General features: G+C 51.0%; 2 protein-coding genes across 4 annotated transcripts in view; both read left to right on the forward strand.

Annotated features, from left to right (window-relative positions):
* Window positions 1-3,483, forward strand: part of SYNPO (synaptopodin) — a 36,469-nt gene extending 32,986 nt beyond the window's left edge. For all 3 annotated transcript variants that reach the window (XM_029218292.1, XM_029218294.1, XM_029218293.1), the window contains exon 3: window positions 736-3,483. In XM_029218292.1, the coding sequence (XP_029074125.1) occupies window positions 736-1,431 (696 nt within the window). In that variant the 3' untranslated portion in view covers window positions 1,432-3,483. The remainder of the gene's footprint in view (window positions 1-735) is intronic.
* A 1,832-nt stretch (window positions 3,484-5,315) lies between these two features.
* Window positions 5,316-18,627, forward strand: MYOZ3 (myozenin 3). The gene is made up of 7 exons (XM_029218561.1): window positions 5,316-5,375; window positions 7,134-7,195; window positions 13,182-13,336; window positions 14,311-14,364; window positions 14,469-14,607; window positions 15,037-15,199; window positions 18,425-18,627. The coding sequence occupies exons 2-7, from the start codon at window positions 7,135-7,137 to the stop codon at window positions 18,591-18,593; spliced, it is 741 nt and encodes a 246-aa protein (XP_029074394.1). The 5' UTR covers window positions 5,316-5,375; window position 7,134; the 3' UTR covers window positions 18,594-18,627.
* Window positions 18,628-19,211: the final 584 nt, after the last annotated feature.

Here is a 19,211-nt window from a genome sequence, read left to right on the forward strand (position 1 = left end):
ACATGGCAGGGGGATTGAGACAGGGCCTTTCCCTAAGTCCAACTTTAGTAATAATGATCAATATTTTTGCTTGTAATTTTTTGAATAGATATTATATCCATATGGTTCAAAACCTTAAACTTGTATAAAAAGTATATAATACATTAGAAGCCTTATTCCCACTCCTGTGGCAGTGTCCCCTGCCCTGTTCACCCCATTTCCTAACACAGAGGCACTCTGGTTAGTTTCATGTGTATCATTCTAGTATGTCTTTAAGGTAACTAACATCTATTGCGCATCTACTCTCTTCTGGGGAACCTTCTCATACTGTGATAGTCTTTGATGTAAGTTATCTCATTTACTCCTCACAACAATCCTATAGGATACATGCTGATATTATACTCCCATTTCACAGAGGAGGAAACTGCAGCCCAGGGGCTTCGAGTTGCTTCTTTTGCTGAAGCAACTTGCCCAAGTTCATTCAGTAAACAAAGGGGTCTGTCTCCAAAGCGAGCGTTCTTAAACCGCCAGTCATCTGCCTCCCTGCTAAGCGCAGGGGCAGGCAGCGTGGGCTCGTTCAAGCACCTGAAAGATGAAAGTTGGGGCACCTGCGTTTTTCTGCAGGCACTACCTGACTTTGGTCGCTGGCTTCCCGACTCTGTACAATGGACACAGCCAACTCGGTCCCTTCTGAAACCCCGGTATAGAGAAGCCCAGCACTAACGCCTGCCCCCACCCTCTCTGTTCTCTCCCCAGGACCGCCGAGAGAGCCTGCCCACCTCCCCGCCCTGGACGCCGGGCGCGTCCCGGCCCCCCAGCAGCCTGGACGGCTGGGTGAGCCCGGGGCCGTGGGAGCCGGGCCGCGGGAGCAGCTTGAGCAGCCCCCCGCCGCTGCCGCCGCCGCCGCCGCCGCCGCTACCGCCGCCGCCGCCCATGTCCCCCTCGTGGAGCGAGCGCTCCGTATCCCCTCTGCGACCTGAGACCGAGGCGCGGCCCCCAAGCCGCCAGCTGCAGGCGCTCCTGGCGCGAAACATCATCAACGCGGCCCGGCGCAAGAGCGCCTCCCCGCGGCCGGCGGGCGCTGAGAGCCTTCGGCCCTTCTCCCCGCCGAGAGCGCTGCCACCGCCGCCACCGCCGCCGCGCATGCGCTCTCCCCTGTCGTCCCGACCCGGCCAGGCCGCGGACCCCGGGACAACGTTCGCTCCCATCCCCCGGAGCCCACTGCCCGCCGGGTCCTCGCCCTGCGCTAGTCCCCGGAGCCCGCTGCCCGCGCGACCCAGGCCCTTCCCCTACCGCCGCTCGCCCACGGACTCCGATGTGTCCCTCGACTCGGAGGACTCTGGGGCTAAGTCGCCCGGCATCCTCGGCTACAACATCTGTCCCCGCGGATGGAACGGCAGCCTGAGGCTCAAGCGTGGCAACCTATCCACGGAGGCCTCCTGCACCACCTAAAGGCTTCCCCGCCCACACCCCATCCCTGCCCCGGGAGAGCCGAGCCAGAAGAAGTGTCGTGGGGCTTGGGAGCTCCCAGCACCATGTCCCCAAGGGTCTGGCCTCTTTGATAGCCCCAGAGATAAGGGGTCAGGGGAGGAGAGCTCTGGGCTTGGGGGTGGGGTGGTCATCCAAGCTTGGGTTCTAGCCCTTGCTCTGTCATTCAGTCATTGTGGGAAAGACCCTTCCTCTGCTCCTCAGCTTTCCCATCTGTTTAATAGAGCTTTGGCCAAGGCAATCTCCAAACTTCTAAATTACCCCTTCTATCAGTACACACACACTAGTGCCTTGGAAGAGGCAGGGTGTTGTATGTATGGACCCCTAGACTTGCTGCATTGCAGGGTTCCATACTCTCCGCCCGCCCCCCCCCCCTTCCTGGCTCTGATCTCTGGAGTCTGGTAAATGAGGGGTGTGTTCAGAGGATCCTACGCCTGAGTTCCTTGTCCAGGCCCTGGCTTGACCATCTGCCTCCCTGGCACCAAGTCCCAGGCAGGAGCAGCTGTTTTCCATCCCTTCCCAGACAAGCTCTATTTTTACCATGGTGACCTTTAGAGAGGGTCTCCCAGGCCAGCTCAAGGTGCCCTGCTGGCTTCTCTGGAGAGAAGAGGAGGGAAGATTCCTCCTCTCAGATCCCTCTCAGGCTTTTTTCTCCATCCCAGTTCAGGCTTCCCAGGGTCTCCAGGAATGATGCTATAGGTGTCTCCAACCCATCTATCCCTTCCGGGCCCTTTCATGGCAGGCTCTGGGCTCAAAGCTGAGCTGGGCAGAGAAGAGTTGATACGGAGCTATCTGTTATCCTCTAGCTTTACCTGGTAGCCTTGAGTTTGAGGTTGCCCATTTGGAAAGAGGGAGGCAAAGAGTTCTTTGTTATGGGTGGTATGCAAGCAGTGGCCAGGATGCACAGAGGAGATTCTAGTAGGGAATGGACTGGCTCAGATGACCTCTGGGGGCTCTTCCAGTCCTGAAATGCATTCCACAGTATTAGGAAGGGAGGGAGAGTAGTGCTGGAGGATTGGCTAGGGAGATGAGCTTGGGTGGGTGAGTGAGGGGTTAGACCAGAGTCTGCCTGTGTTTCTGGTTCCTTAGGAAGTACTCCACTCTTCAGTTTCAGGCCCCAGCATCCATACTGTGCCCAGATGATGGGGCCCTGTTCTGCCTCATCTCTTTCCCATCACACTCTGGCCTAGCCAGTGTCTGGTGCCCAGTGACCTTGGGGAGCCTGGCTGCAGGCCCTAGCCTGTCCCTTAGGCTATAGTGACTCTGATTCCAATCCCCAGGAGGGACACAGGGAGGAATGTACCTCGGTCCTATAGTTTCCAGAGTTGGCTGGTGGTGCCCTCTAGAGGTTCAGAATATCAGTTTCAGGAAACTAAGTGTGTGGGGGTTGGGGGGGTGGGGGGGCTGGAACTGGCTGAGGATCAAAGGTATGTATGTAAGTGAAAGGATACCAGGATGTTGCTAAAGATGAGGGACAGAGGGTGATTTGGGGGTTAGGAGGAGACTTAGCCATCCCTCAGGGTGATTTAGACCAGGAACCCCTAATTGAGGCTAGGGCAAGCTGGGGTTAGGATGGGAGTCAGGGTGAGGGTGGGGTGCTTTGGAATAAAGGACTGATCCCAAAGGATTCCCAGGGCCTAAAGATTGGGAACATAGGCCCTGTTGGTAGGAAGACGAGAGGGTGCTCCAACTTTTCAGTGATGAGTGATCACATTACTGAAGTCCCCACCTGCTTCAGGGACCCCTGTAGCATGGGAGCCTGGGGCTAAGGGCCTCTTTCAGAGAAAAGACACTATCAGGCCACTAGTTGATGCAGTGGCAGAGAAAAATCCACTTCTACCTGCATTTCCCACAAAGAGCCAGCAGGAGGCAGCCTTGGGAAGCTGCAGTTCTGGCTGGCTGTTCTCTCCCTGTAACTGCTTTCTCCCCCAGTCCTCTCCTCTAACCCACTAGAAATTGCCTGTGTCATGCCTTTTGCCTCCTGTAGAATTCAGCTCTGGCCCTCAATAAATGCTTCCTGCATCTTTCTGTCTCCTGTGTCATTTTCAGCTATGTCTAAAGCCCTTCCCTTTTCCCCACCCATGGAACAGTCCATAGGATGCTGGGTGGATGAGAATGTTTGATACACATGGGATGGGAGCTTGGGAAGTAACAATCATGAACAGAGATGGGGAACAATGAAAACACTCTGGGCCATAGAAGTCCCTGGGTTGAAGTTCTGGTCCTATCATCTACTAGCTGGGTGACCCTGGGTAAACCCACTCCTTCTCCAGGCCTCAGCTTCCCTATCTGTGTAATGAGTGAGTTGGTGAGGTGATGTCTCAAGGTGGTATTGCCCAGGCCCTGACCCCAGGACACTGTCACTGGAGTGGCCAGGGCCAAGCTGCATCAGGGCCCAGTGCTCTGGGGCTGCTTCCTGATGGCAGGTCAGGGCTTCAGACAGGAGGAGGAGCCCCTACAAGAGGTAACATCAGAGTCCAGCCAACCCTAGAGAACTCAGGATCCAGACCATCAGGAGTGCTCCTCTCCTGATGGAGGCGTCCTTTGCCCAGAGAAGGGGATTGGGGCCCCACTCCCAGGTGAGGCCAAGATCCCTCACTTTCCTATCTAAAAGCTCAGGCCCTGCAGAGGCTGGGCAAAGGACTCTGACGGGCAGGAAGCTGAGTTCAGGTGGTCCACAGCAGAGTCCAGGCTTCTTCTTAAGAGATATGCCCTTGGACAGTCTATCCAGCACACAGGTACAGGAGCTCCCTGCCCTGGACCCGGCACATCCCTGCTGGTCCCACCCTTCCCTGGTAGTGGTTAGTGCACCTCTGACTCTATCTTCAGTAGGAACCTCTCCTGAGCACAGTATCCCCCTGCCTACTGGTGATCCTGGTGCCCAGACACACCAAACCAATTTCACCCCAAACTGAACTCAGTCTCTGCCCCCAACCCCAAGCTGCCCCCATCCCCCCTACTCCTCACCATTATTTTCCTTGAATGATGCAATCCAGAAACGGGAGCGGCCCTTTCCTCACCTCCCACATCCAGTCTCTAACTGGGACCTGGTGATCCCTCAAATACCCCTCAAGCCCCTCTCCTCCTCTCCATGCCCTCTGTCACCTCCCTGGTCCAGCCACTCCCAGGTCTCACCTGACCACAGTGAAATCCTCCTGCCTGAAGACTAACTCCCGCCAACCCACTTTCCACAGGGCAGCCAGAGATATCTTTGGAAAATGACCACGTGACTGCTCCGTTCCACCGCCTTAAACTCCAACAGCCCTTTTATAAGATACACTGTACTTTTGAAAAGCCTGCTGTGATCTGGCCCTTGCCCACCTGTCTGGCCTCATCTCTCAGCACCACCCCAGCCCCCAGTTCTAGCTCTCCTCGCTGGCGCCTCACATCCTATGTGTGACATGGCCTCAGCCTGCAGTGCCCGTGCCCCTCTCTGCCCGTGAGCTCCCACTCAGACTTCAAGGCCCAGCGCAAATGTCTCCTCCTCTGGGAGGCCTTCCCCACCCCCAGGCCGAGCTGGTGGCACCCTTCCCTGGCCCTCCCAGATCATTTTCCGTGATGCGGCGCAAAGGCTGTTTACAGGTCTGACACAGGCCTGGCTGAGCTCCTTGAGGACAGAGCCCTGCCTTATTTATTTTCAGTCCATAGAGAGAGGCTCAGAGAATGTGAGAAGGTGGAGGGAGGGAGGGAGGGAGGGAAGAAGGGAGGAAGGAAGGAAGCAGAGGAAGAAAGGAAAGGAGGAATGAACAAGTCAAGCAAAGTTACTGGGGGACAATTCATTCATTCATCAATCTACCCATTCAATCATTCATTCAACAAATATCTACTGAGTTCCTACCAGGCCCCGATCTAGGCCCTAAGGACAATTCGCAAGCTCAGGGGACCGGTGACTCACTCAGCGTTTCCAGGTGACTTTGGTGTGTGCATATGTATGTGTACTGTACGTGTGCAAGGCCTTCTGTTTGCAAGGGCCTGCTGCCGGGGCACCTGTCTTCCCTGGGGCCTGGTGCTTTTAGCATCTGTCCCTGGATCCTGTTGCAGCCCGAAATAAGGCTATGAGCCACGACAAGGCAAGGACAACTCTCGTCTGCTGAGGCCAGAGCCGGAGGCAAGGCATACCCAGCTCACTGATGACCGCCTGCACAGACACCGACCACTCAACTCTCAGCTTCCCAACAGAGGTGTTAATCTGAGGGTCTGACACTCCCTCCTGCCCACTGTGGTTCCATCTCTCAGGTACCAGGACTCAAGGGGAGCTCGAGGCGCTGTGGGGGGTGGGCAGTGGGGGGGAGCCAATTCCCAGAGCCCCTTCCCCCAAGCAGAGGAAGGGCCCAAGGGGGTCCGGGGAGGGTGGGGCCTCGTGGAAGCCTGGATCCTGAGCTGGGAAGGGAGGGATTCTAAGCTCTGGGTTACTCTGGGTTAAATGGAGAGGGGGTGGCTAGGGTTCAAGGTTGGGGTAGGTAATGGCTCTGCTCAGGACTCCAAGATCTTTCAGCAATAGAGGGAAGCAGGGTCCCTGTCTGTAAAATGAGGGGCGGGGTCCTTCCCAATGTCTGTGAATTTCTGTAAGGAGAGTGTTTGTCAAGAAACAGATCCGGGGACTGTGGAACCCTAAGCGGTCCCATCTGGAGCACCGGCCACAAGCTCGTGGGCATCGCCCCCAAGCAATGCATGTGTACTCATGTTTGCACACAGTTTGAGGGGGTCCGTGTATGCCCTGAAGCACATCCATGGATACCCACGATGTAGCCCATTCTCCTCAGGTTACAGGAGAGCTACTTGCTCAGTTACCGAGGGAGTCAGGGACACCGATTAGAATCCAGGCCGTCCAGCTCAGCGCCCACGGACCCGGGGCTGGGTATGGGTGTGGGGGGCACAGATGGAGGCAGATTGTTTTTCTAAAAGAAGAAATATAGAAAAACCTGGAAGCCAAGCAGAAGGGCACAAGGGTTGGTAAGGCTGTCAGGAGGCTCAAGGACTTTGCCTTCTCTCCTGGGGGCGAGTTAGGGGATCTGGACTTGGGACCTGCAGGGCTACTCTGGGGCTTTGGACCTCATTTTATTTGTAAATCACCTCCAAGATTCCTGGGACATGCCATAAGATGCAAATGGGGGGATGGAGGAAGAGGGAGAGAAGGAGCGAGGGAGAAAAGGACACCATGTTAAGTGAGCTGAAGGACGGGGGTAGGAAGGGGGCTGATGGTTGTTTTCAGTGTCCTTGGACCAGCCTGCGCCCTCAAGCCTCAGAGCCGAGTCCTGAGGAGAGGAGGGGCGCACCTCGCAGACCCCAGTGCAGCTTCAGCCTAACCACCCGTGCTCCTCTCCCCGACTTCAACCTCCAACCTCTTTCAGCCTCTGATTAGCACTCACTTGAGTCAGTGGACAACAACAGTCAGAGACCCTCGCCTCCCCTTCTCCTAATGTCCCAGAAACTACCCCCAATGCGTGTGTGCTTCCCTAGCATCAAGGAAGCAGATTTGTGTGACCCTGAGCATCTCCTTTTTCTTCCATGGACCTCAGCCTCCTCTTTCCGGCTCAGACACCCTTGCTTGAGACTTTGGTGTGGGCCAAGGCTGCGCAGGGCCGGGGTTGGGTAGACCAAGGATTGGGAGGTCTGGGGAGGAACGGAGGCAGCCTGGGCCATTTGTGGCAGTCTCTCCTCCACAGGATGATTCCCAAGGAGCAGAAGGGGCCGGTAATGACTACCATGGGGGACCTCACTGAACCAGGTAAGGTTGACCCAGCCCGTGAGCATTCCTCAGATCCCATGCTTTCTTGCTCCCAGGCTGCAGTCACTCAGGCCTGCTGGCCCCAGGCCTGGGCAAACAGGTGTGAGTTCGAGGCCGGCCTGTGGAATCTGCCGCCTGGGCTGGGAAGCTTCCCGAAGCACTGGGAAGGGCCTTGCTGTGATGCCCGCACCCCCAAGAGCTGAGGTTGAGTGCCCTAGACTGGGTCCTGCCCCCACCTAAGTCCCTACCTCAGCCCCAAATGGAGCTCTGAGGGCTCTGGCCCCAGATTCAATCCTAATAATGGCCCAAGCGTCCCACAGATTGCCCCTGCTTGTTTTAACTGGGCCGTCTCCCCGAGCCCCCATGGCAAGAGACAAGGGGTCAGGGGAGAGTGGGGCAGGGGGGCAGGAATAGGCTGCCTGATCTCAAACCATTTCACTTAAAAGCACATTCATCCAATGCATAAATCATCTAAAATACATGATTATCAACTTTACAAGACCTCTTGGCATAATTTTGGAGTCTGTTGATTTGGCCTACTTTAGAGCATTTCAAATATTTTAAAAACAAACTTAGCTAAGTCAGGACTCTCAAACTTCACTGTGAATCACAGTGACATGGCGTTGTTGGTTAAAAATACAGATTCCCAGCATCAACCCACAGGAATTCTGTTTCAGGGGACCTGGGGAGGAGGCCATACATTACCCTTTTAGCCAAGTACCCAGGTGATTCTGATGCAGGTGGGAAGTGAACCAAGCTCTGATAAACCCCTGTCTAAGGGCATTGCTGCACTTTTAACTCCTTCAGCGTTCTAGGAAGTATTTAATCATGTGTATGACTTTATGTGTGAGTCGTACTTTTAACTTGTTTTATATGTTCTTGCCTCCTTTTGTTGGTGTCATTTTTTTTTTTATTCCATGATTTTCTGTGAAATACACAAGCTTTGTGAGGTACCGATGCGCTAACTAGAAGAATCAGGCAATGCATTTTCTTTTCTCTTGTCTAAGTAATTAATTAGTTACAGACCCCCAAATATTGACACACAACATTTACGCCAGACTGGAAATACGTGAATTGTTGACGATTGCTAAGGTATTAATTAAGGACAATTTTGAAGCTAAAGAAAAGCAGAAAGGAAAAAATCTCATGGTGTCACCGCCGAAAGATAGCCATCGTAAAATAATAATAATAAAACACTTACCGTTATTGTGTGCTCACTATGTCTCAGATACTGTGCTAAGAGCATTTGTACCTTTCGTTATATATATAACCCTCACAACAACTCTGTAAGTTAGATACGATCACACCCATCTTGCAGATGAGCAAACAGGGGTCAGAGAAGCTAGGAAGTCACATATATAGTAGGTGGTAGAACTGAGATTTGACCCCAGATCTGTCTCCAAAACTGCTCCTTTACCACATGGTTATATAAATAAAACATTCATTTTATAGAATATTCAGACAAAGCAGACATGAATGACTTTGAATGTGAAAGTTCCTCATAAAAAAACCATCTGGAGAGAACCACTGTTAACAGTTTTGTGTAAATCCTTCTTCTGTTCATATATAAACATGTTTATATAAACACACACACACGGGCTAAATACTATACACTGTGTTCGTCATCTTAAATTTTTTTCACTTAGCGGCACACCACAGACTTCTTTCCATCCTAGTATGACTTATCTCACCTCTCCCCTCCCCTCGCTCCCCCAGCATATAAGATATTATATATATTTATACACGCACATCCCCTAAGGGAGGCCATGAAGGCTCAGCCCAGGTTGGGACCCTTAGGAGTAGAGCCTGAGGATTCCCAAACAAGTGACTTGTTGAGCTCCCACTCCTAGGAGAAGGGAAGTGACAAAAGCACAATCCGGCAGAGGAAATTGCTAAGTAAGGATGTGGGCTCCAAAGCATAAATTAATTGCCCTACAGAATTCATCTCATCTTCAGCAAGGGGGCTGTTGCAGCCTCTACTCACCGGGGCAGTTCTCTGTTGAGGTGGCAGTTGTGAGCTGTTAGTCACTGATAAAGGGCATCTGGGCAGCATGCACCGCAAGATTGATTCCCAGTTTTCACAACTCAAAAGGTCACTGCAGTAAACATCCTTGTATGTATATCTTCAGGCATGTTTATTCAACTTTTCTGCCCGAGGACGAACGCCTAGAAGTGGAATTGCTTAGTCAAATAGGTTTTATCTATAGCTTTTTTTTTTTTTTTTTTTTTTTTAATATTGAGCTCAGTTCATCTGAACAGCATTTGAGAATATGATGCCAGGGGACTTTTATTATGTATTTAGGTATATGTGGTCTTTCATCTGTTTAAATATGCAGTACATTTTCTTGTTCAAATACAAAAACAATGCAAACAATTTCCAGCCCTCCTCCTTCCTAGGTCCCCAAATTGTCACTGCCAATATTTGGCATATCTCCTTGCAGATTTTTCAATGCATACATAAACATGTGTTTATTTTTAAAAATATACAAGTGGGATCTTAGAATACAGATTCTTCTGAAATTTCCTTTTTTCCCCCTTTTAATCTACAGTGGATTTCTTTCTGATCCTAACATGTAGAAGGTGCTGTCTCTATATTTGCTGTAAGGATGAAAGAAACATCAGCCTCCTTTTTAAAAAGGCTGTTTAGGATTCCATTGAATGGGATGAATCACAGCACCTGAATGGCCCTCAGTGTTGCCTGGTGACCACATCACCCATCCCTGACCCAGTCACTCTCCCCTACTGTTCTCTGAGATAACTTTAGCAACCTCTCTTCTCAAACCTCCAATACCTCCTCCCCCACCTTCATTCTCAGCTAATGACCTTGCTTCTTATTTCACCGAGAAAAGTCAAGTGGCCAAAAGAGAACTTCTGCAAGCTCCCGCCTCCACATCTGTCCACTTGTTTGCATCTGTGTCCCTGTTCTCGGTTTTCCTTCCTGATACGATAGATGAACTCTCCTTGCACTGTGTGAAGCCAACCCTTCTTGCTGGGCACTGAACACCCTCCCTGCCCTCTCTCCTGCTCAAGACATTCCTTCAGTAATTCTCCCCTCTCTTTATTGCATCGTCAGGTTTTCTCATCAGCTAACAAACATGCTATTATTCCTCCCTCTTTAAAAACAAGCAAGCAAGTAAGCAAACCAACAAGCGAGCAAACCACTCTTGCTTCCACAGCTGCCCCCAGCCATGGTCCTTCAGAGCACACCTCCTCAAAGCAGCTGTCTATACTTCCCTCCTCTCTTTTTCACATTTTATTAACCAACTTACACACACACACACACACACACACACAAAAGTTGAGAGTGCAAATCCCTGTGGCCCTCCTTTTATTCCTGGGTTCCAGAGCAAATCCCAAAGAGCATGTCATTTCATCCCCCAAATATTTCACAGAAAGTAATAAAAAGGACATTTACTTACATGCCACAAAGATATTAACACACTGAACAAAATTAAATGTTGATTTAATACTATCTAATAGCCAGTCCTATAGTCAACTTGCTCCAATTTTCTAGTTAACGGGGATCCAAATAAGAGCCACTTTTTAACTGAGGTAGCATTGGTTCATATTTAACGTTATATATTGATAGTTTCACATGTACAGAATTATGTTTCTACTTCTGTATACACTACAGCGTGCGCACCACCAAAAATGTAGTTTCCATCCTTCATCATACAGTTGATCCCCTTTACCCATTTCACCCTCCCCCGCCACCCCCATTCCCTTCTGGGAACCACTACTCTGTTCCCTGTATCTACATGTTTGTTGATGTTTGGTTTGGTTTGATCATTTATTTTGGTTTATGTTTGTTTGTTTTTATATTCCGCATATAAGTGAAATCATATGGCATTTGTCTTTCTCTATCTGACTTATTTCACTTAGCATAATAACTGTACCCTCAAGGGCCCTTGTTTTTTTTTGGTAGCTATGTCTCTTAAATCTCCTTTAATCTAAAACACTGCCCCCGCCTCCTTTTTTCCCATGTCATTCACTCCTTTGAAGACACTGGGCCACCTGCCCTGTAGAACGTCCCACATCCTAGATTTGGCTCATTGCTTCCTTGTGTTGTGTCAAACTGTTCCTCTGTCCTCTTCTCTCGAACCCTGTCTAATAAGGCTTTCACGCCCAAATACTCCACAGGAACTGCTTTTGCGGAGATTGCCAATAATAACCCCATGTTACTAAATACAATGGTCAGTTTTCAGCCCTCCTCTTACTTGACATATCAGCAACATTTGACTCCGTTGATCAGTTCATCTTGCCTAATACGCTTTCATCATTTGGTTCTAGGACACCACAGTCTTTAGATTTCCTCCTAACTTGCTGGGTGTTTTCTCCCGGGCTCCAGGGCTGGGGCTCATCTCCTCAGTCTAAATGTTGGAGGCCCCGGGGCTCAGTCTTCGGATCTCTTTATCCATTCTCATATCCTTGGAGATCTCACCTAGCCTCCAGGCTCCAAATACCATTCAGAGAGCTAGAATATGAACCTATGTGTGTTTGATTGTAGAGATGACAAGTCTTCCCGTGCTGCCCATACATATCCCTCTCCTTCCAACGTCCTCACCATGCTGACACTCCTTTCTTCCAAAAGTCTTCCCTTGTGGCACCAACATAAAAGTAGGTGTTTTGCTGGTGGGGAAAGCACCAAGGATATGGATGGGCTACCAAACTACTAAGGACGGTCATCAGCCCTGGAATCCGTCTACATGGCTATAATGACTGGTCCTAACTACGAGAAAAGAAATAAACGGGACAGTCTTCATTAAAAAACAACAACAGCAAATACCATTTGTATTTCCTGATGCCCCAAATTTCGTGTCCAGGTCAATTTTCTCCCATGAACACTAGACTCATATATCCAGCTCCCTACTCAGCATCTCTGCTGGGATGCCTACAAGGCTCTTCAAACATTATACTCAGTTTTGGAGACAATTAGGGGAGTTTGAATATAGACTAGGCATTATATATAAAAAAAAATTCATTCACTTGGAAAGGTGGAGATCTTTAACTGATAAAAGCAAGTTACAAAGCAGCTGTGCTATGATTTCATTTTGGTTAAAAAGTCACATATGAATACATAGTCAGTGAAAAAGACGGGAAAGGATATACACTAAAGTGTTAGTAGTGGCAACCTCTGGATGGTAGAAAATGGTGTTTTTCTTCTTTTTTTTTTTTTTTTTTTTTTTGTGGTACGCGGGCCTCTCACTGTTGTGGCCTCTCCCGTTGCGGAGCACAGGCTCTGGACGCGCAGGCTCAGCGGCCATGGCTCACGGGCCCAGCCGCTCCGCGGCATGTGGGATCTTCCCAGACCGGGGCACAAAACCGTGCCCCCTGCATTGGCAGGCGGACTCTCAACCACTGCGCCACCAGGGAAGCCCTTCTTTTCTTTTATGTCTATATTTTCTAACTTTCTTCAATGCACTTATATGCTGTTTTTATAATAATAAAAGGCTATTTTAACATTAAAAGAAGACATGTCTAGAACGGAATGCCTGGTCTTTCCTCACATCTCCTCCTCCTCCAGCCTTCCCATCTCAGAGAGCGGCTACTCCATCCTCCCAGCGGCTCAGGCCAGAAACCTTGCCTTTACCTCCCACACCTCTCTCTCTGTCTCTCACATCCCACACCCATGGCCTACCTTTAAAAGATACCTAGAATCTGATCATTACTCACTACCTCCACCCCTATGGGCAAAGAGCTGCATGGGAAATGCATGGAATAAATATACCCGGCCAAAGAACACCTGAAATGATGCTCAATTTCACTGAGTGTCAAACACATGATAATTAAACACAGAGGAGTCATTTCCGCCCATTGGGTGGGCAAAGATTCCTAAGAATAATGACACCCAGGGTCAGCAAGTGTGGGGCAAAATCGGCACTCTCATACACAGTGGACGGTGCTGTGCGGAGGTCCCCTTAGAGGCAGCAACCCGGAGTGCCCTGAGGGTTTGGTAGTAAGAGCTCCCTCTGGCCTCTCTGGGCAGTCCCTTTGCTGGACCTGGGCAAGAAGCTGAGCGTGCCCCAGGACTTGATGATGGAAGAGCTATCACTGCGTAACAACCGAGGATCCCTCCTCTTCCAGAAGAGACAGCGCCGCGTGCAGAAATTCACCTTTGAGTTTGCAGCCAGCCCGCGTGTGGTGAGTAAGCCTTCATTGTGTTCACAGGAGAACTGAGGCCCAGAGAGGGCCGGTCGTTAGCCTAGAGCCAAACAATGCGCCAGATAGGACTTCTGCCCTCTATGGGGGGGTCCCTCATGTTCCAGCCAGGGATGGCTGTGATATTGCCATCAGATTGACCTCTGCCTTGCTAGGTGATCCTAGAAAAGGGTTAGCCCTTTAGGCACCTTTCCCCAGATACAATACATAAAGTGTATCGGACAGGATGCCCCATGGAGTGAAGGGACTCTGACTCCTACAAAAAGTGCAGAAGAATAGTCAGGTGCTCTGGGCTGAATTTGCAGCAAGCAGGATTTAGATTACACTTGAGCTTGATCTAAGATGGAAAATGCAGAATGCCGTCCTCTTTTTCCCACTGGAAGAAGGCAAAGGCCACGAGACAGTCAGCTGGTAGAGAAAGGAGGCAAGAATGGCTTGTCCCCCGGCTTCAAAAAGGTGGCAGGCAGTTTCAGGTACTTCTAATGAGCTCAGGGGACTTTCATCCTCCTCCACTCAATTTCTGGATGAAACAGGAGACGATGAGAGGGATCGATGTGGCAGAATAATAAAAATGACAAAACACCTACCTTTGCTACGTGCTTATGACGGTACTAGCTAAGCAGTTTGCATGCATCATCTCATTTAATGATCAGAGAGCGATATTATTATCATCATCTCCACTTTACAGAGAAGGAAACTGTGGCTCAGAGAGGTTAAATATTATATGCCCAGGGTCAATACTATAATAGCAACTAACGTATGTAAGAGCACTTCTCTGTTCCAGGGTTTAGCGCCCTACACTATTAATTCATCCTCCCCCAAAAACATCCCTGGGAGGTGGGCTCTAGGATTATGACCTCCCACCACCCCCTGCCTTTTTTTTAGTGGAGGGAGAACCCTGGCCTCCTGCCCCGCTGAGCCTTCCTGCGGTTTATTTGCCCCTCCCCTCCCCCCAGCTCGTGGCAGGAAGCGCCAAGGAGAAGGTGACTGGAACAACGGAACCTGGGATGGTGAGCATGCACAGAGACCCCGAAGTGGCTGAAGCCTGGCGGAAGGGGCCAGGCAACTCAGATTCCCCGGTCCACCACCTCTGAGCTTCCGCCCCTGTGCCTAGGTTGCCAATAGCTCCGAGGGGCAGAACTACCGCTCTGAGCTCCACATCTTCCCGACCTCAGGGCCCGAGGGCCCTGAGGATGCCCAGCCCACAGCCGCCCGGCCAGTGAGTGCCCACAGCCCCAGTGCCCTGGCGCCAGGTAAGTGGCCTGCCCGCGTCCCAGGACCAGGGGACCGTAGCGTGGGCGAGCTCCACGGTGGGGCAGGAAGAGCATCCAGAGAGCGTCTAGTCCACCTCCTTCCCAATACACACACACACACTTACCCCACTCCAAAGACCCAACACAAGCCCAGAGTAGCGCAGCAATGCGCCAAGGTCACAGAGCCAGCCAGGGTCCGAGGCAAGACTAGAGTCTGCGCCCCAACTTGCCATTCCTCTGCTCCGTCCTCCTTGTTTCCAGGGATGGGGAAAGGTCCTCTTTGCTGGAGCAACTTTAGCATCACATTCCACCCCCTCCCCCAACTCCCCTTTCCTAGCCCCCCCCAAACAGTGTCTGCAGTGGGGCGTGGCGGCAAGGTTAAAGGCGTCCCGCTTGCCCACCTCCCACGTGCCATGCTCCACCCCCTAGGCTATGCCGAGCCACTGAAGGGCGTCCCTCCCGAGAAGTTCAACCACACGGCCATCCCCAAGGGCTACAGCTGCCCATGGCAGGAGTTCGTCAGCTACCAGGACGACCTGGGCGAAGGCAGAAGTCATACCCCCAGCCTGGCGGAGTATCGAAATTTCAACAAGTAAGACGAGGCGGGCTGCTTAGGGAGAGACCTGGAGGGAGGATGCACTGGAGCCAGTCACAACCACAGCAGTAGCTCCATCTCCTGAGCGCTTTCTACAGGCCGGGCTCTACCCCGTCGCCTTATATATATTTATTGAGCCCCTGCTAAAACTCAGTAGAGCTCTTGCCTTAGTACAACTAACTAGTGCTCAATAAATGTACAGGGAATAAATGGGTGAATGTGGCACACACCTTGCTGGATTCTCCTCCACAACAGGGTGGGGCAGGTGCCACAGTTTTTCCTATTCTGCTGGAGAAGAGGATTATCAACAATCTGCCCAAAATCACAAAGCAAGGAAGCAGTGGCGGGGCTGGGATCCAAGTCTGGTTTTGTCTGACTCCAGAGTCCAGGTGCTTATTCTCCATCACTGCTGTGTGCCATCTCCTTGATGGACATCAAGGTGCGAGTCCTTCCCTGGGTGGGGGCCCCAGACCTCACTAGTCCTAGGCCAGCTCAGCGTTTTCCTCACTTTCATCAGTGGTCTGGAAGAGGCCTAGAAAGTGATCTTGAGGCTGTACCACTGTGGGGAGTGGCAGTGAAATGTTGGACACCAGAGGTGAGAGCCACAAAGCAGTGGCTCATAGTGTTTAGCACGTGGGCCCTCGACGAGGGCTTAATGCAATCTCCACCCCTGGCTGTGTAACCTTGGGCAAGTGGCTTAACCTCGCTGGGCCTCCCTTTCCCCACCTGTAAAATGAGACTGTTACAGTACCTGCTTCATAAGATGGTCATGAGGATGGCATGAGAGGCCTTAGGCAAAATTTCTGGCAAGTGATAAGCTCTCAATAAATGGTAGCTGCCATTATTATTATTATTACTTACAGGTTGAAATGATGGCTGGAAAAGCCAACAGGGGAGAACTCAAAAGGGATAGATTTAACATCCCACCCTGGGGTCCTGAAAACAAATCACAGCAGTCGGGACAGGAGCTTGGCAGGAAGGAAGGCTTTGGGCTGGGGGATGCATTTCAACTGCATTTCAATTGGCTTCCTCAGTGTGCTGCTATTCGTGAAAAATGCTCCTCTGGCTTGGGCTGGATTAAGCGAGAAAGTGGAGGGTCCACAGAGAGGAGGCCACAGTCCAGCGCTTCTGGCACCTGCTCAGACCACACATGGAGACTGTGTCTGTCTTGCTAGGCCTGGAGACCAAACCCTCTGAGGAAGGGCTGAAGGAACTGGGGGTGATGGGCCTTGAGAAGAGACTGCTCAGGAGGGATGTGACTGCCCTCAAACAGCTGAGAGCCAGGGAGGACCATGATGGCAAGAATGGGCCCGACAGGCCTCGTGTGAACCACAAGCCATTGGCAGACGTTTGGGGGTTTCCTGCCGGGCAGGACTGTGCTGTCTCTCCTCCTGGGGCCCTCACACCCTGCCTGTGCAGCTCTTTAAAACCCTCAGCTGACATTCAGTGCTAGCAGCCAGCTTCCAGTCTGGCCATTGCAGGTCGCAGCCCCATCCATCTCACGCCTCAGCTCTGACAGGCTGAGGCATGTTCCCACAAAAATAAGGAGGGTCTTAGGGACCCCTGAGCCCAGACCCCTCCTGGGACGGAAGAGGCAACTGAGGCAGAGAGAGAAGGAACTGTAGTGTTGGTGGCCAAACTGTGCTCAGGATCCAGGGCTCTGGGCTCCTGATCAAGGGCCCAACCGTGGGGCCTGCTTGACTTGGAAACAGCCCAGCCTGTTCCTGCGGGGCCCTGGCTGTTGCCATCACAGCTGTGGTGGTCCAGGCAGAAACACTGTCCTGGCTGGAACCCAGGCTGTGGCCCAAGGTTTGCCTTTTTACCCCAGAGCAGGCATTCCCCTCTCTCCATTGGTCCCAGGCTGCAGGGAAAACACTAAATGAGCAATGCTTTTTATTCTCTTACAATTAAAAAATAGTTTGAAAATCATGTATTCATATTATCTTTAAAAAAAACCCTAGGCGACTTCAAATAAAGGTAGGGCCCCTTTGTTCCCCATGCTCCAATCCCAGCTCCCTTCCCAAAGGGAACACTGTTGTCAGGTTGGTATGTATGTTTTCAGAACATTCTCTACAAGAGAATATTCTCTACCAGCAGCTACATACCTATGGGGATGTAGCATTGTTTGGTGTGCATGTGTGTGTGTGTTTTGCTACTTTGTATTTCATCCTGTAACTTGCTTGCTTTTTTCACGCAACATTATGCTTTTTCAGTCTCCTCTTTCTAATACCTATATCTCTTTTCATTCCTTTTAAGTTGCTATATAGTACTCTGCCATGTGAGTATACTATATTTATCTTATCCATTCCTCTGCCAGTGGGCATATGGCTTGTTTCTGGTCTGTCACTAATCGCTGCTCATATCTGCTTCCTTGGGCATACGCTTCCCTAAGCCATATGCTTACAGGTAGAGCGCTGGTTGACAGAATTTGCACATTTTCAGGTTTAAAAGATCCTGCCAGCTGCACAGCACAGGGAGATCAGCTCAATACTTTGTGACCACCTAGAGGGATGGGATAGGGAGGGTGGGAGGGAGGGAGACGCAAGAGGGAAGAGATACGGGAACATATGTATATATATAACTGATTCACTTTGTTATAAAGCAGAAACTAACACACCATTGTAAAGTAATTATACTCCAATAAAGATGTGAAAAAAAGATCCTGCCAAATTGCCCTCCAAGGGAGCAACACCAATTTACTCTCCAACCAGCAGTATATGAGTGAGACTTTGCCCCACCGCCTCGCTAACTTTGCCCCATTACCAAATCACTTATTCTTGCCAGTCTTATGGGTGAGAAGTGGCATGTCTGTGTGGTAAACTGTAGTCTCTGATTCTCAGTGTTCTTTCTAACCCTCCTTTCTCTCTCCAGCCTGTGACATATTGTTTTAAGGGGAGATGACAAGAGGAGGGAAAAACTCTGTTCCAATTCTACACCCTTCTGGACCTTCCTTAACAGGAACCTAGAGTTTTGCCAGGACAAGCCAGTTCTCACTGAAAACCTCACTCCTATTTCAAAGCAAGAAGCCATCCCCACTAGGGGCAGATTTGAGAATGGGCAGAGCTGGAGAAACCTGTTAAAGACAGTACAAAACCTTGCTGAGCAACAGGGAAACTGAGGCCCAGAGAGAGGAGGGGAGGGGGCTGCCCGTGGAGACCCACAGGTCTGTTCCGCCACCCTTTCCCACACAGCCTTCCTCCCCTGCTGCTCTTCTCTCCCCAGGACACCAGTGCCCTTTGGAGGAGCCCTGGTGGGGGAAACCATTCCGAGGGCAGGCACCCCCTTCGTCCCGGAGCTCACCAGTGGCTTGGAACTCCTCCGCCTCAGACCCAGCTTCAACAGGGTGGCCCAGGGCTGGGTCCGCAACCTCCCAGAGTCTGAGGAGCTGTAGCCCCAGCCGCTTCAATTCCCCCATCTCAGAGTTCGGGTAACACCTGGAGCCAAGACTCGTGGACAGCACTTCACAGTTTACGAAGGGCCATCACACACACAAATGGCCTCAAAGGTCACGAAGTTCAGCAGTTCCCAAATGTGGTGTGCTTCAAAATTACCTGGAGGTGTTTTAATACAGATTTCTGGCCCATCCCAAACCTGCAGCATCAGAATCTCCTGAGTGGAGGGTCTCTGTTAGTAACCAGTACTCCCAGCTGGTTCCAGGAAAACTCGTCCCCGGTTTGTATCTTTAGGAATCCAAACCACCAATGACTTCACGTCCAAGCCTCCACTCTTTCCTGCTCCTGTAGTCTAGCTTACGCTGCCCCAATGGCAGGGAGCTCGCTAGCCGCCTATTTACCGGTGAATCACTCTGATAATTAGATTTTCCTTTTACTGAGACACAGATGGTCCTTATTTACGCTGTTAACATTTACTAAGCACCAACTGTGTGCTAGCCGCTGGGCCAGCTCCAGGGAGAGGGTGTGGTAAGCCCAGGCCCTAGCCTAGGGAGGAAAAGACAGTAGAGGAGATAGATTTGTAAAGCAGGAAGTCATCTTAATTTTCCCTAAAGCAC

This window comes from Monodon monoceros, unplaced genomic scaffold, assembly GCF_005190385.1.
Source record: "Monodon monoceros isolate NGI ecotype Baffin Bay Population unplaced genomic scaffold, NGI_Narwhal_1 Super_Scaffold_12, whole genome shotgun sequence".
NCBI lineage: Eukaryota > Metazoa > Chordata > Mammalia > Artiodactyla > Monodontidae > Monodon > Monodon monoceros.

What these genes read in the sequence shown, in the direction of transcription:
- MYOZ3 (XM_029218561.1), top strand. Translation starts at nt 7,135, where the DNA reads ATGATTCCCAAGGAGCAGAAGGGGCCGGTAATGACTACCATGGGGGAC. An exon ending in GGGGGACCTCACTGAACCAG is followed by an intron (nt 7,196 to 13,181) that starts GTAAGGTTGACC and finishes CTCTCTGGGCAG; the next exon opens with TCCCTTTGCTGGACCTGGGC. An exon ending in GAGTATCGAAATTTCAACAA is followed by an intron (nt 15,200 to 18,424) that starts GTAAGACGAGGC and finishes TTCTCTCCCCAG; the next exon opens with GACACCAGTGCCCTTTGGAG.